The sequence below is a fragment of the Electrona antarctica genome (genome assembly GCF_951216825.1).
Source record: "Electrona antarctica genome assembly, chromosome: 12".
Lineage (NCBI taxonomy): Eukaryota > Metazoa > Chordata > Actinopteri > Myctophiformes > Myctophidae > Electrona > Electrona antarctica.
Genome location: NC_136793.1, coordinates 9880773 through 9896229, shown reverse-complemented (window position 1 = coordinate 9896229; position 15457 = coordinate 9880773). Strand labels below are relative to the sequence as shown.

The window sequence follows — 15457 nt, the reverse complement described above, 5'->3', positions numbered from 1 at the left end:
TCGCTTTTGAAACGTCATTGAGATTACGCAACAGCAGCAGTTAATTAACCCTTAACTGGTGTCATCTTTCACACACACACACACACACACACACACACACACACACACACACACACACACACACACACACACACACACACACACACACACACACACACACACACACACACACACACACACACACACACACACACACACACACACACACACACACAAGGTTATTTATGATACAGATATGTTGTGAGCTTGTAGAGTGGCTATATTTTTGGCACACGACAATGTACTATTCTGCCCTAGAGAGAAAGCTGGACCCAACCAAACCCAAATGCATAAGGTGTGAGCCTTTGATTCCATTTATAGGCTAATCTCTCAGAATTCAATTGAAGGTGAAATCCATGACATTATAGTGAATCAAATGTTATCTGTATGATATTATGTTAATACAATAATATCCAAAGTGGTGGTTGTATAGTTGGTGTTGGTCTCCCTGCTCTTCCATTGAGAAATGCAGACCCTGCAGGCATAGAACCATTACTGGTTGACCAGTGTATTGTATTGCATGTCAAAGCTCAAAGTGCAATATCTCAGGCTTTCCATCCTAGCTCAGAAGTGGACATTTTGGCACCGACGTGGGAGAATGACGCTTGAATCCAGAGTAGAGGACATACACCTTACGGACTGAAGCTTTAACACTGAGGAAGAGGAGAAGGAGTATAGGACATGAGAAGGGAGGGGAGGACAGACAGACAGACAGACAGACAGACAGACAGACAGACAGACAGACAGACAGACAGACAGACAGACAGACAGACAGACAGACAGACAGACAGAGGAATGGACAGCATAGAACAGTGGTTTTCGACCCTTTTCATATCAAGGTTCATTATTTATTCGGCATTTGAGCCACGAACCACCATTTCATGACATGTAGCCTCTCAGACCCACAATTCCATGCTGTATTGATCTGGTTCCATAGGAGAGACAACCGGCTAATACTGTTGATCAAAATAACAATTCCACATTCTCTCTACATTCTCTCTGCATCACAATTCTCTAATTGTGTGTAGACTTCTTGAAAAAGAAGTAATGCTGATCTTGAACAATAATATAACAATTAAAAGCACTTTTTACTGCAGTGCTTTTAATTGTCCTCACGTTCTAGAAGTTAACCCTTCACTGGCATCTTTCTTGCTTTGATAAAGTTGATAATGTAAATATGTACCATTGTCTTTGTATTAGTCAATTGTCATTGTATTGTTGTATGATGTTATCTGATAACAGCTGAAATTGTTCTCCAAATGAAGAAAATATATTTACAAGCAGTTTTTCAGCAATCATTAGAGTTAGGCATGCCTTGTTCACCTGGCTGCCTTGTTAATGTATGTGTACTACTTTATGCCATCAAAGTCCTTAACATATTGCTTTACTGTGTCTAAAGCACACGTGTGTTCGTTCAGAAGGGAGGCTTGATGCACTGTATAGTTTGTCAGCTGCATTTTGGTCTATACAGGTTAATTACTCTGGACAGTCATCTCTGAATCTCTTTTGTCCAGTCAGTGTTATCCTAATATCACGTCTTGCTACCCCAGTAGGCCTATTCAGTTTACTTTCTTGTATGTTTGATTTGTTGTAGTTTTGACTGTCAAATGTAAATAACATACATATACTTTATGAGAGTTGTAGAATATTTTGCCTCAAAAGCCAAAGAAAACAACGTATTTATTCAGGATACTTCATATGTTCTATGGAGCTGTATACACTGTGTTTGAACCAGAAATCCAAGACGCACAAATATTATTGGGGAAATAAATAACTGTAATGTAATTCTTCTATTGGATACAGGTAGGACACCAACTTTATCAAATCAGGAGAGAGAACAACACGAAGATAATATGATCAGCTTCAATTTTAGAGTGTTCCAGTTCTAAACCTGTAATTCTTTTGATTAATCACGTCCACTTTCACTTGTCTATGCTGTTTCCTGATTGGAAGAGATTAGTATCCCGACTTGAAAATGTACGGTATTTCTGCTTACTAAAGCGCTGGAGAGACTAGGAGAACCGAGTTACTGAATAAATACACTCTAAATAAATAAATATACTCTATAATATAGTAATAATGAATGATTACTATTGCAATTATAACCAACAAATGAACAACAACAATGCGGTGGATTCGGATCGCTAGACTCTGCAGTGGTGGACGGTACTTTGTATAATGGTCTATCATTTCAGAAGTGTTGGACCGGTAAAAATCACAAAGATTTCACATAAAAAACATTTATTGTTCATAAAATGGATCCAATAGCCATGTGGTGTGGCATAGAGGAAATATTGTAAGGAATCACAAAGTCAAAGACAAGTACTAAGAAATAAAGTAGGATAGGTTTCCGTCCGGTAAATCTATTTAGATGTGAAGTACATAGTGTTGTAAATTAATACAACAATCCTACATATAATGTATCCTCCAATCCTAATAAAGCAGAATGTGGTGTGACAACAGTGTTGTGTTCACATCAAAAAACATCGTACAGACTCTAAACCTGTGTTGTTGAACACATTTGGATTTAGTTTGAGTCATAGCATTTAGAATACAATTCCATTTAATTTTGTATAAACTTATCTAGTTTTAATCGGCTACATGTAAGATTTTAGTCGACAAAATCTGCAGTTGATGTAGCCTTGATGAGCGTCATAATGCCTGATTTATAATTAGAAAATAGCCGATCTACAAGCTCACAGCGCATCACTCTGCGATGTGTTGTGAGCTTGTAGATCTGCTATTTTCTGAACATGACACCTGCACACAACCAAGGATAAAATTATGTCTTAGTTCTACTGGATCTCTTCTCCACTAGTCCCTCCATAACATTTTAGTCTAGTTTCTATTGGCATTACATTTTGTCAGAGTTTTAGTCATCATAGTATTTTTTGTTCAGTGAAAAAAGGTAGTCGACGATAGTTTTAGTCAACAAAATCAAAACTGCACTAAACCTGGCCTGGAAGAGATGACTCTGTCTGCTGCTAGTGCTAGATAGCACAATCAACTGTGGTGTAAATCTACCACAAATTGAACAAATATTACCCAGTAAGGCAGAACTAGAAATCTGCGTAAAGGCCGGATTATAAATGTACGCATAACTTATTTAAACTAAATAAAAAAACATTTAATAAAAAACATACAAACATCATAAGTGGTGTGCCGGTTATACTGTACATACTGTAAAGTCTTATACCTAAAACCTTCAAAAGCAGAACGCCATTTGCAAACCATATTCTTTTCAGAGATGTTAAATTAATTCAAGTTCTTAAAATATAATTGTTAGAACATTTAGTTTAACAATTGGATGGATTTGACAGTTTGATGAGAAAATATAACACAGACCTTAAATATACACACTTAAATCACAATACATATTTTCATGGAAAGCTGACAGGAGAGATTGTCAGGGGAACAGAGTTTTTACCACTCTGGTTGTTACTATATGGATTGAAGAATGGATAGAGTTTCTCAGTGAAGGTGCAGCCAGTGAAAGAGTAGATAAGAACTCTTTCCTCCACATCATAAAAGGAGACCAGACCTTCCTCATAATCCACAAACACTCCCACTCTCTGGAGCTTCTCTCTTACAGTGAGGACGACAATAGGGTCAGCAGCATTGCTGTAGTGCTCATTTCCCTTCTTCAACAATATTGCCCAGTAACCATTGTTCGGGATACATTGAATTGGTCTCTTCCTGGTGATGGACTCTCTGGCTACTCCTAATTCCCAGAAATTCTTCCCTTTTACTTGAATCTCATAGTAAAACCTTCCTGAGGAGAAGCTTTGTTTTCCTAACACAACGTATCTGTTGGAGAATCTCTCTTTGTTGTCTGGGAGGGTCTTCTTTACATCTCCATGACTCACTTGTTTTCCATCCTCAGACAGGATGAGTTCGCAGTGTGCTGTATCAGGGTCCAGAGTTACATCCACTGCATATTGCTGGATCCTCCTCAGCTCATCACCCAGCTTCTTCATCTCTTGACTGAGTGTCTTCTCCAGCTGAGCCACAGCTGTGCTCACAACCCCCACATATGAAGACTGTTGGACATTGACCTTTGTCCAGTCTTTGGTGGATGGAGGGATGTTGATGGACGTGAGGTTCTGGAGGAGGTGGAGGTGGTCTTCAGTGTGTGAGAGCTGCTTCAGGTCGGACCTTCTCTTCTTTAACTCAGTGATTTCCTGTTCCAGCTCTTTAATGAAGCCTTCAGCCTGTTTCTGTGTTGTTTTCTGCTTCTCTTCAATCACATGAATGAGCTCAGCCTGGCTTCTCTCAATACAGCTCACCAGAGCAGTGAAGACCTGCACACTGTCTGCTATCTCTCCGTCTGCATCTTTCTTGCTGAGCTCTACTGAGTGTTTGACCTGCTGAATCTTCTCTTGTCTCTCCTGGATCATTTGCTGAACTTCAGCCTCTGTCTTTCCCAGCTCAGCCTTCTTTCCATCATATTCCTCTTTCAGAGATACAATTTGGTGTAACTTGTGGTCTGACTTAATGCAGAACTGACAAACACAAACGCTGTCAGTCTTACAGAACAGCTCCAGAGGTCTGTCATGTTCCTTACACATCAAGTCTTCCAGGTTCTTCACAGGGTCGATGAGTTTGTGTCGTTTAAATGCTGTGACTCTCTGATGAGGCTCCAGGTGAGTCTCACAGTAGGAGGTCAGACACGCCAGGCAGGACTTCACGGCCTTGAGCTTGTTCTCAGAACAGATGTCACAGCACACTTCATCTGGTTTAGCAGGTTCCTGGATGGCGTTGGAGGTCTTTTTTATCTGCTTTGACTTCCTGAACTGATCAACCATCTCAGAAATGAAAGTATTGACAAAGATCTCTGGTCTTTTAACGAACCTTTTGTTACACAGTGGACACTGACACACATCATTAGTGTCCCAGTAATGTGTGATGCAGGCTTTGCAGTAGTTGTGTCCACATGGAGTGGTGATTGGATCGGTGAACACATCCAGACAGATAGAACACAGGAACTGCTCTTCAGACAGGAGACTGCTGGCAGACGCCATTTCTACACACTGGGAACAAAGGTTGAAAGTCAAGTCAGTTGTGTAGGCCTATTCAGTATTTTAGCCGTGATGTAAGCTCCATCTCCAGAGATACTTCCGAGTCCTACTGTTTATGTCGCTTTTGTGTCCCCATAGAGTTATACTGTGTCCCTCCGTCGGACTAAATCTGAGACTATAACAACCACTAAAGTCTCATTTTACCGCTTTCCTTGCAACAAAAAAACCTACTGGTCTGCCCCACAATGAATACTATCGCCATTTTATTTCATTGTTTCAACTAAATCCTCCATTAGAGATCGTATTAACGCAAACTATAGATTCAACGTACTCAACCCTGCACACATTCTAAATATTCCCCCGAAATATTGTACTGAGCAAATGGACTGTTACCACGTTCAATAATAATGATAATAATAGTCTTTATTGTCTCCACATCATATATTTTCTTTGTTATGAACACTTGTACAGAACATTAATAATTCTACTCGAGTTGGAAGCATTAAGACCCATTTTAGCCCTCAATGGCTTCCTTTCCGAAAAATAACGTTATTGTAAAAAGATTCACGCGTTTAGATATATTGCTATTTACAATGAAGTGGACGGGAGCTGGTGCCACTTGGACCCGGACATAACATAGGACTGTCGGACTTAAAGGGATATTTCACTTTCAAAAAATGTTTTGGTCATTTCATCGTCTACTCAGTCTTATGTGAACACCCAGACAGTTTTTAAGTTACTTGATTCAGTATTTAGATATTTGACATTCATTTTAGCTGCCCCGCCCCCTCCCTATACAAACCCATTGTAACTTCAAACTCCATTTTAACCATGATAGATTCATCAAAAACACCCGTCCTTTTTTCTGGTGATTGATTTTGTCCTTCTCATACATGAGGGGTCGTGGTTCTTCATTTACTGTTTTCATTTATGTTTAAATATTGTTTTTGGAAAATAATGAGGAGGAGGGAGAAGCTGCTGCAGGACCGAAGAGACTAAAGAATCCAAACAATATTTAAACATAAATGAAAACAGTAAATGAAGAACCAGGGCCCCCTCACGTATTAGGACAAAATCAGTCACCAGAAAAAAGGACGGGTGTTTTTGATGAATCTATCATGGTTAAAATGGAGTTTGAAGTTACAATGGGTTTGTATAGAAAGGGGCGGGCAGCTAAATATCTAAATACTGAATCAAGTAACTTAAAAACTGTCTGGGTGTTCACATAAGAAAGTAAAATATCCCTTTAAATACCATTCATACCATTAGACGTAATGCACAGTGCACTCCACATGAACAACTAGAAAAAGTGCCCTTCTGGGCACAGGTCTCCACCAGGAGGATAGGAGTGTGTGTGATGTTTGGCTAAATGTTTAGGAGTAATATAAACATGTTTTTTTGTTTGTTTGTTTCTTGCAACAATTTTCTTCATTTTGTTGAGGAAATGCAGAGCCAGATCACTCATAGCATCTCTGAGGATAGAATTCTGGATGAGCAGGACATGTGCAGCATTTTGTACAAAACGGGATACTCCTGAAAACTTTGGAAGGCAATCTTAGCTAATCAGTGTAGAATCTGAGAAATCCAACAGGAAATCTGTGCGACTAACATAAACAATGTGTTTTGCAGAAATCGGCCTCATGGTGGCGCTATAACCGACAGATGTGGAGGGATGCAGGGAAAATGTTTTCCATGGCCTCTAGGGAGTGCACATAGATAAGTTGTCGATGCAGTTATAGGTAAAAACAGGATTTGGCCTGTTATAGCGCCACCGTGAGGCTGATTTGGGGGAAAATTGTGGCATGTCGTCCTCGGCCTAGTGGAAATGTGCGTGTATAATTTCATGGAAATTGGACACTGTTTGTGATTTGTGGCATTTTGTTCGAAACGGACCAATCATGTGAGCTTTGGAAGCCAATCTTAGCCAATCAGGATGGAAGATGGGAAATTGTGCAGATCTGTGTTGATCACATGACTATGGAGATAGTGTATACCGAATTGTGTGATGTATGGATAAAATGTGTATGAGTAATCTACAGAAATGTGTTTTGCCTAAATCGGCCTCATGGTGGCGCTATAACAGGCCGTTGAGGAATATTTGGGGCAGAGGTTCGTTGTTGGCATCCAGGGAGTGTGTGTGCAAAGTTTGGCATGGATCGGGCCAACGGTGCCGGAGATTAGCTGATGGACGGACGGAAGGAAGGACACACACACACACGGACGGAGTGCAAAACATAATCTCTCCCCATGCCTTCGGCCTGGTGGAGACAATAACAACAGCAACCTAACCACACACGCTGACACGCAGATTCCCTCTCGCTCTCTCTCTCTCTCCCTCTCTCTCACAGCCACACGCAAACTTGGTCCCCCCCCACACACACACACACACACACACACACACACACACACACACACAATGAGTGACTAAATGCACCACTAAATGCAACTCTTAGAGTAAAACGTACTTCTTAAAAGATACTTTACCAAAACCCTGATCAAGCTAGTATACATATAGTTTTTAATGTATCCACCTCACTGAAAACACTCCATTATGTAGAACCACAGCTAATCAGAAAACATGTGTTTTTGGTCTGTATTCTGTATAGAAAAGTTTTATGTAGCTATGTTCACCTGTCAATGTCTGTAATTCCTTTCCGTTTATAGAAAATCCTCTTGATTTGAAGTCGTTATTGAGAACCTAGCGCTGTTGTCTGCTGTGGTTTTTACTTTCGCTTTTGAAACGTCATTGAGATTACGCAACAGCAGCACACCCGACTGGTGTCATCTTTCATGCGCGCGCACACACACACACACACACACACACACACACACAAACACACACACAGCAAGCAAAGTAAAGTTCTTTGTTTACCCAGAGTAAGTGGACTAAGCTCGAGATGCTTGTTTACAGCCACGCCCTGCTCATAGAACATTTCATGGTTGGGGTTCAATGCCTTGCTCAAGGGCTCTTCAGCGGTGGTACACACACACACACACACACACACACACACACACACACACACACACACACACACACACACACACACACACACACACACACACACACACACACACACACACACACAGGGGCCCTTGAGCTTGAGCGTCCGCGTGACCGCGAAGAGGCTCAAGCTCAAGGGCCCCCCAAAAAAGGGGTAACAGCAGTGACTCACACGGTCCTTGTCACTGTTATTGTCTCCACCAGGCCGAAGGCATGGGGAGAGTTGTCTCTAAATGTTTTGATGATTTGAACATGGTGGACCCTGTTGGAAACAAGTGTAATGCTTAATTGGGTCGTCCACTCACAGTTAACAGCCTTTGTATTGAGTTTGTGCTTGAAATGTACTGTAATTCTGCAAACTGTTAATAAATTCTTCAATCAATCAATCAATCAATGGAGAGAGAGTATGTTTTGCACTCCGTCCGTGTGTGTGTGTGTGTGTGTCCTTCCGTCCGTCTGTTACCAGCTAATCTCCGGCACCGTTAACCCGGTCGATGCCAAACTTTGCACACACACTCCCTGGATGCCAACGATGAACCTCTGCACCACATTTTACAGAACGGCCTGTTATAGCGCCACCATGAGGCAGCTTTTCACATGTTTTACCTAAAACTGCACCGATCTGCGTGAAACATTGCATGCACACTCCCTAGAGGCCAAGGACAAACCTTTGACCTGCATTTTCCGCATCTGCCTTTTATAGCGCCACCAGGAGGCCGACTTTGTAAAACACATTCTTTGATATTACTCCTCCAGATTCTGTCCAAAAATCTCACAAATCGTTACACAGTATCTCTATGGTCATGTGCTCAAGTCGGATCTGTCCGATATTTCATGTTATTCCATCTTAATTGGCTATAATTGGCTTTCACAGTTTGCAAGATTGCCCCGTTTTGAACAAAAGCCTCAAATCATGAACGCAGCATGCAATTTACGTGAAATCTTTCACACATTTTCTTACTAGGCTGAGGAATATATCCCACCCTTTTCACATTGGCCTGTTATAGCGCCACCAACAGGTTGATTTTTGCAAAACACATTTTTGGAACAAAATGCCTCAAATCATCCAATTGCCATCAAAGGCGTATGAAGAAATGGCACCCTTTTCACATTGGCCTATTATAGCGCCACCTGGAGGCCACAACCTGACCTGCCCTGGTGGAGACCTGTGCCCCGAGGGGCACTTTTTCTAGTTAACAATGGGCTTATTCATTTGTGTCAATAAAATAACCCCAAAAGTCCAACACATTACTGCAAGTGTTTAAACCCTCAGTTTGCATTTATTTGGCTTAGTTTTTGGCTGTTTATTATTTTTAAGCAATCCCTTGCTGTAAATCTGAATATCGCAGGCCTACAATTTACAATTTACAATTTAGGCATTTAGCAGACGCTCTTAATCCAGAGCGGCCTATATGTCAGAATTGTTATGCGTACACGTGTACAGACAGTAGCACCACGTCGGGGAAAAAAAAAGCTCTGGGAGGGTGGGGGGGGGCTCTTCTGCATGACGGTGGCCCAGGGGCCCATCATTTCTAGATCCACACACACACACACACACACACACACACACACACACACACACACACACACACACACACACACACACACACACACACACACACACACACACACACACCTTTAGTCTTGTCGTGTATTCTATTATCAACATACTGTCAGCAGCAGAATAATGTCAAATAAAGTTGAATAGTTAGAATTAAAAGAGGCTTATAATAATAATAATAATAATAATAAACTTTATTTATATAGCAACTTTCATGCCAGAAATGCATCGCAAAGTGCTTTACAAGGCATAGAACAGAAAAGAGTTAAAAAATAAATAAAAAAAGATGAGTCTTGAGCTGTGCTTTAAGAATATCTACCGAGGGAGCCTGTCTAAGCTGAAGCAGAAGTTTATTCCAGGCCGCCGTAAAAGCCTCACCATATTTCTTGGTCGCCATCTTTTTAGGCATCTCGAGCAGGCACGCACCTGAGGACCTAAGAGGGCGGCCTGGAACATAACTAGGCAGGCAGTTGTGGAGGTAGGAAGGTGCAAGACCGTTTAGAGCTTTATATATAGTAAAATAAGTCAAATAAAGTTGAATAGTTAGAATTAAAAGAGGCTTATTATAAGATCGAAAGAGGTTTTATTTTCCCCTCATCATTCAAGTAGTACATGGAGTGACATGTTGGTGTGACATGCATGCTCCGAAGACTGCACCAACAATATTATAGCCTAGTATAGCAAAATAGCTAAAATAACAGCTAAATCAATAAAATACTGAATGATTGATTGACAGTGCACTTTACTGAAAATGAATTTACAAAGAATAAAAAACACAAGAAGTTTCCATTATTGTGGTCCTTTTGCAGAAGGGAGGCAGGGAGCAATGTAACACAAACACAAAACATAGACAAAAACTAAATACAAAAACAAGAACTAGACATTTCACAATTTTGGGAAATTGCAAATGTTGCACCGATACTGTTCCTGAAGAAACAATGTGGGCTTGAGTAGCTCGCTAAGTACAGTATGATGATGTCTGATGATGATGTATTGACCCACATGACGTCACAGGGGGCAGACTAATATGCAAACTTTTGGGGTTTACTCTAGATATATCATAGTAAAGTCGGGCAATTATTTAGTCTGGTTACCCTGTTAGGGGCAACCACATAAACACAAATTAGGTTATTTATGATACAGATATGTTGTGAGCTTGTAGAGTGGCTATTTTTGGCACACGACAATGTACTATTCTGCCCTAGAGAGAAAGCTGGACCCAAGCAAACCCAAATGCATAAGGTGTGAGTCTTTGATTCCATTTATAGGCTACTCTCAGAATTCAATTAAAGGTGAAATCCATGACCTTATAGTGAATCAAATGTTATCTGTATGATATTATGTTAATACAATAATATCCAAACTTGAACAATAATATAACAATTAAAAGCACTTTTTACTGCAGTGCTTTTAATTGTCCTCACGTTCTAGAAGTTAACCCTTCACTGGCATCTTTCTTGCTTTGATAAAGTTGATAATGTAAATATGTACCATTGTCTTTGTATTAGTCAATTGTCATTGTATTGTTGTATGATGTTATCTGATAACAGCTGAAATTGTTCTCCAAATGAAGAAAATATATTTACAAGCAGTTTTTCAGCAATCATTAGAGTTAGGCAAGCCTTGTTCACCTGGCTGCCTTGTTAATGTATGTGTACTACTTTATGCGATCAAAGTCCTTAACATATTGCTTTACTGTAGGCCTAAAGCACACGTGTGTTCGTTCAGAAGGGAGGCTTGATGCACTGTATAGTTTGTCAGCTGCATTTTGGTCTATACAGGTTAATGACTCTGGACAGTCATATCTGAATCTCTTTCGTCCAGTCAGTGTTATCCTAATATCATGTCTTGCTACCCCAGTAGGCCTATTCAGTTTACTTTCTCGTTTGTTTGATTTGTTGTTGATTCGGATCGCTAGATTCTGCAGTGGTGGACGGTACTTTGTATAATGGTCTATCATTTCAGAAGTGTTGGACCGGTAAAAATCACAAAGATTTCACATTAAAAACATTTATTGTTCATAAATGGATAGCCATGTGGTGTGGCATAGAGGAAATATTGTAAGGAATCACAAAGTCAAAGACATGTACTAAGAAATAAAGTAGGATAGGTTTCCGTCCGGTAAATCTATTTAGATGTGAAGTACATAGTGTTGTAAATTAATACAACAATTCTACATATAATGTATCCTCCAATCCTAATAAAGCAGAATGTGGCGTGACAACAGTGTTGTGTTCACATCAAAAAGCATCATACAGACTCTAAACCTGTGTTGTTGACAACACATTTGGATTTAGTTTGAGTCATAGTATTTAGAATACAATTCCATTTAATTTTTATAAACTTTTAGTCTAGTTCTAATCGGCTACATGTAACATTTTAGTCGACTAAATCTACAGTTGATTTAGCCTTGATGAGCGTCATAATGCCTGATTTATAATTAGCTGTGTGCCGAAAACAGCCGATCTACAAGCTCACAGCGTATCACTCTGCGACGTGTTGTGAGCTTGTAGATCTGCTATTTTCTGAACATGACACCTGCACACAACCACGGATAAAATGACTTGTCTTAGTTCTACTGGATCTCTTCTCTAGCCTGGCTAATAAGCCAGACTAATATCACACAACACTGTCGCGGTATATCAGTCTGGGCTGGCTCCACTTGGATTTCATTTCCCGGGGGGCGGGTTCAAACATTTTCTCTTTGACGCAATTGGTCAGAGCTACTGTCAGTCAAAAGTCTCAAGCATTGAACGTCACTGTACCAAAGCCCGCCCATATTGCATACCGTGTCCCGATTGGTCCGACCTGTTCTCGATTGTAGGAAAGAGGCGTGCTACTGAGCCTCGCCAGACCGAAATCCGCTGGTAGGCAACTTTTTTTTGCCAACGGCTGATTCGGTCTGGTTTATTAACCAGGCTATCTCTTCTCCACTATAGTCCCTCCATAACATTTTAGTCTAGTTTCTATTGGCAGTACATTTTGTCAGAGTTTTAGTCATCATAGTTATTTTAGTTCAGTGAAAAAAGTTGACGATAGTTTTAGTTAACGAAATCAACACTGCACTAAACCTGGCCTGGAAGAGATTACTGTCTGCTGCTAGTGCTAGATAGCACAATCAACTGTGGTGTAAGTCTACCACAAATTGAACAAATATTACCCAGTAAGGCAGAACTAGACCAGATTAAACAAAATCTGCAAGGCCGGATTATCATATTTTTGTTATATGCATGTAAATGTATGCATATATTATTAAAACTAAATAAAAAAACATTTAATAAAAAAACATAAACAACATCATAAGTGGTGTGCCAGTTATACTGTACATACTGTAAAGTCTTATACCTAAAACCTTCAAAAGCAAAACGCCATTTGCAAACCATATTATATTCAGAGATGTTAAGTTAATTTAAGTTCTTAAAATATAATTGTTAGAACATTTAGTTTAACAATTGGATGGATTTGACAGTTTGATGAGAAAATATAACACAGACCTTAAACATACACACTTAAATCACAATGAATATTTTCATGGAAAGCTGAGGATGAGTCTAATTTAACTGACATGAGAGATTGTCAGGGGAACAGAGTTTGTACCACTCTGGTTGCTATGTGGATTGAAGTATGGATAGAGATTCTCAGTGAAGGTGCAGCCAGTGAAAGAGTAGATAAGAACTCTGGCTTCCACATCATAAAAGGAGACAAGACCTTCCTCATAATCAACAAACACTCCCACTTTCTGGAGCTTCTCTCTTACAGTGAGGAGGACAGGAGGGTCAGCAAGAGCCTTGTAGTGCTCATTTCCATTCTTCAACCCTATTGTCCAGTAACCATTGTTCTGGATACATTTAATTGATCCCTTCCTGGTGACGGACTCTCTGGCTACTCCTAATAGCCAGCCAGTCTTCCCTTTTACTTGAATCTCATAGTAAAACCTTCCTGAGGAGAAGCTTTGTTTTCCTAACACAGCGTATTTGTTGGAGAATCTCTCTTTGTTGTCTGGGAGTGTCTTCTTTACATCTCCATGACTCACTTGTTTTCCATCCTCAGACAGGATGAGTTCGCACTGTGCTGTATCAGGGTCCAGAGTTACATCCACTGCATATTGCTGGATCCGCCTCAGCTCATCACCCAGCTTCTTCATCTCTTGACGGAGTGTCTTCTCCAGCTGAGCCACAGCTGTGCTCACAACCCCCACATATGAAGACCGATGGACATTGACCTTTGTCCAGTCCTTGGTGGGTGGAGGGATATTGATGGATGGGAAGTTTCGGAGGAGGTGGAGGTGGTCTTCAGTGTGTGAGACCTGCTTCAGCTCAGAGCTTCTCTTCTTTAAATCAGTGATTTCCTCTTCCAGCTCTTTAATGAAGCCTTCAGCCTGTTTCTGTGTTGTTTTCTGCTTCTCTTCAATCACATCAAAGAGCTCAGCCTGGCTTCTCTCAATGCAGCTCACCAGAGCAGTGAAGACCTGCACACTGTCTGCCATCTCTCTGTCTGCATCTTTCTTGCTGAGGTCTACTGAGTGTTTGACCTCCTGAATCTTCTCTTGTCTCTCCTGGATCATCTGCTGAACTTCGGCCTCAGTCTTTCCCAGCTCAGCCTTCTTTCCATCATATTCCTCTTTCAGAGATACAATTTGGTGTAACTTGTGGTCTGACTCAGTGCAGAACTGACAAACACACACGTTGTCAGTCTTACAGAACAGCTCCAGAGGTCTGTCATGTTTCTTACACATCAAGTCTTCCAGGTTCTTCACAGGGTCAATGAGTTTGTGTCGTTTTAACGCTGTGACTCTCTGATGAGGCTCCAGGTGAGTCTCACAGTAGGAGGTCAGGCACACCAGGCAGGACTTCACGGCCTTGAGCTTGTTCTCAGAACAGATGTCACAGGACACTTCATCTGGTTTAGCAGCTTCCTGGATGGCATTGGAAGTTGTTTTCATCTGCTTTGACTTCCTGAACTGATCAACCATCTCAGAAATGAAAGTATTGACAAAGATCTCTGGTCTTTTAAAGAACCTTTTGTTACACAGTGGACACTGACACACATCATTAGTGTCCCAGTGATGTGTGAGGCAGGCTTTGCAGTAGTTGTGTCCACATGGAGTGGCGATTGGATCGGTGAACACATCCAGACAGATAGAACACAGGAACTGATCTTCTGACAGGAGACTGCTGGCAGACGCCATTTCTACCCACTGGGAACAAAGGTGAAAGTAAGGTCAGTTGTGTAGGCCTATAGTACATTTCATACCATTAGACTTAATGCACTTCACATGAAGAACAATTAACCAAAGAACAGCAACCTAACCACACAACTCTCTCTCTCTCTCTCTCTCTCTCTCTCTCTCTCTCTCTCTCTCTCAGCCACACGCAAACTCAGTCTCTCCCCCTCTCTCTCACACAGTCACACGCAAACTCACTCTCTCTCCCACACAGCAGGCCACCCCCCCCCCCACACACACACACATGCATATATACATCACATAAACCTGCATATCTGTCATCTCATCTCATCTCAGCTGTTGTTGCTTGCAAGTGATAGTCACAACTACTGCACCAGGTAAGCTACGTACCGTACGAGGTGCTTTCACCCAGCATAAACCCAAAACTGATGCTTTGAAAAAAACTGTTATGTATAGGGCAATCACTTACTGGAATATACTTCCACAAAATGTTATATTAATCTAATCACCAGCAAAGTTGGTTTTAAGAAAAGACTGAGAATTGATGTGTTGAGGAAAGAGATTGTGTTAGATTGTGTCTAATGTGTGTCGGTTTTAACTATATTTGTCATGAATTATGTCTGGTCATTTATTTTCTTTTGATCTATTTTTTT

The 15457-nt window shown here is 40.7% G+C and overlaps 1 protein-coding gene across 1 annotated transcript; it reads right to left on the bottom strand.

Moving 5' to 3' along the window:
• Positions 1 to 3419: 3419 nt before the first annotated feature.
• Positions 3420 to 14807, bottom strand: LOC306933733 (uncharacterized protein; the record flags this gene model as incomplete). Its single annotated transcript, XM_079516042.1, has 2 exons — positions 3420 to 5069; positions 13185 to 14807. The coding sequence occupies 2 exons, from the start codon at positions 14805 to 14807 to the stop codon at positions 3420 to 3422; spliced, it is 3273 nt and encodes a 1090-aa protein (XP_079372168.1).
• Positions 14808 to 15457: the final 650 nt, after the last annotated feature.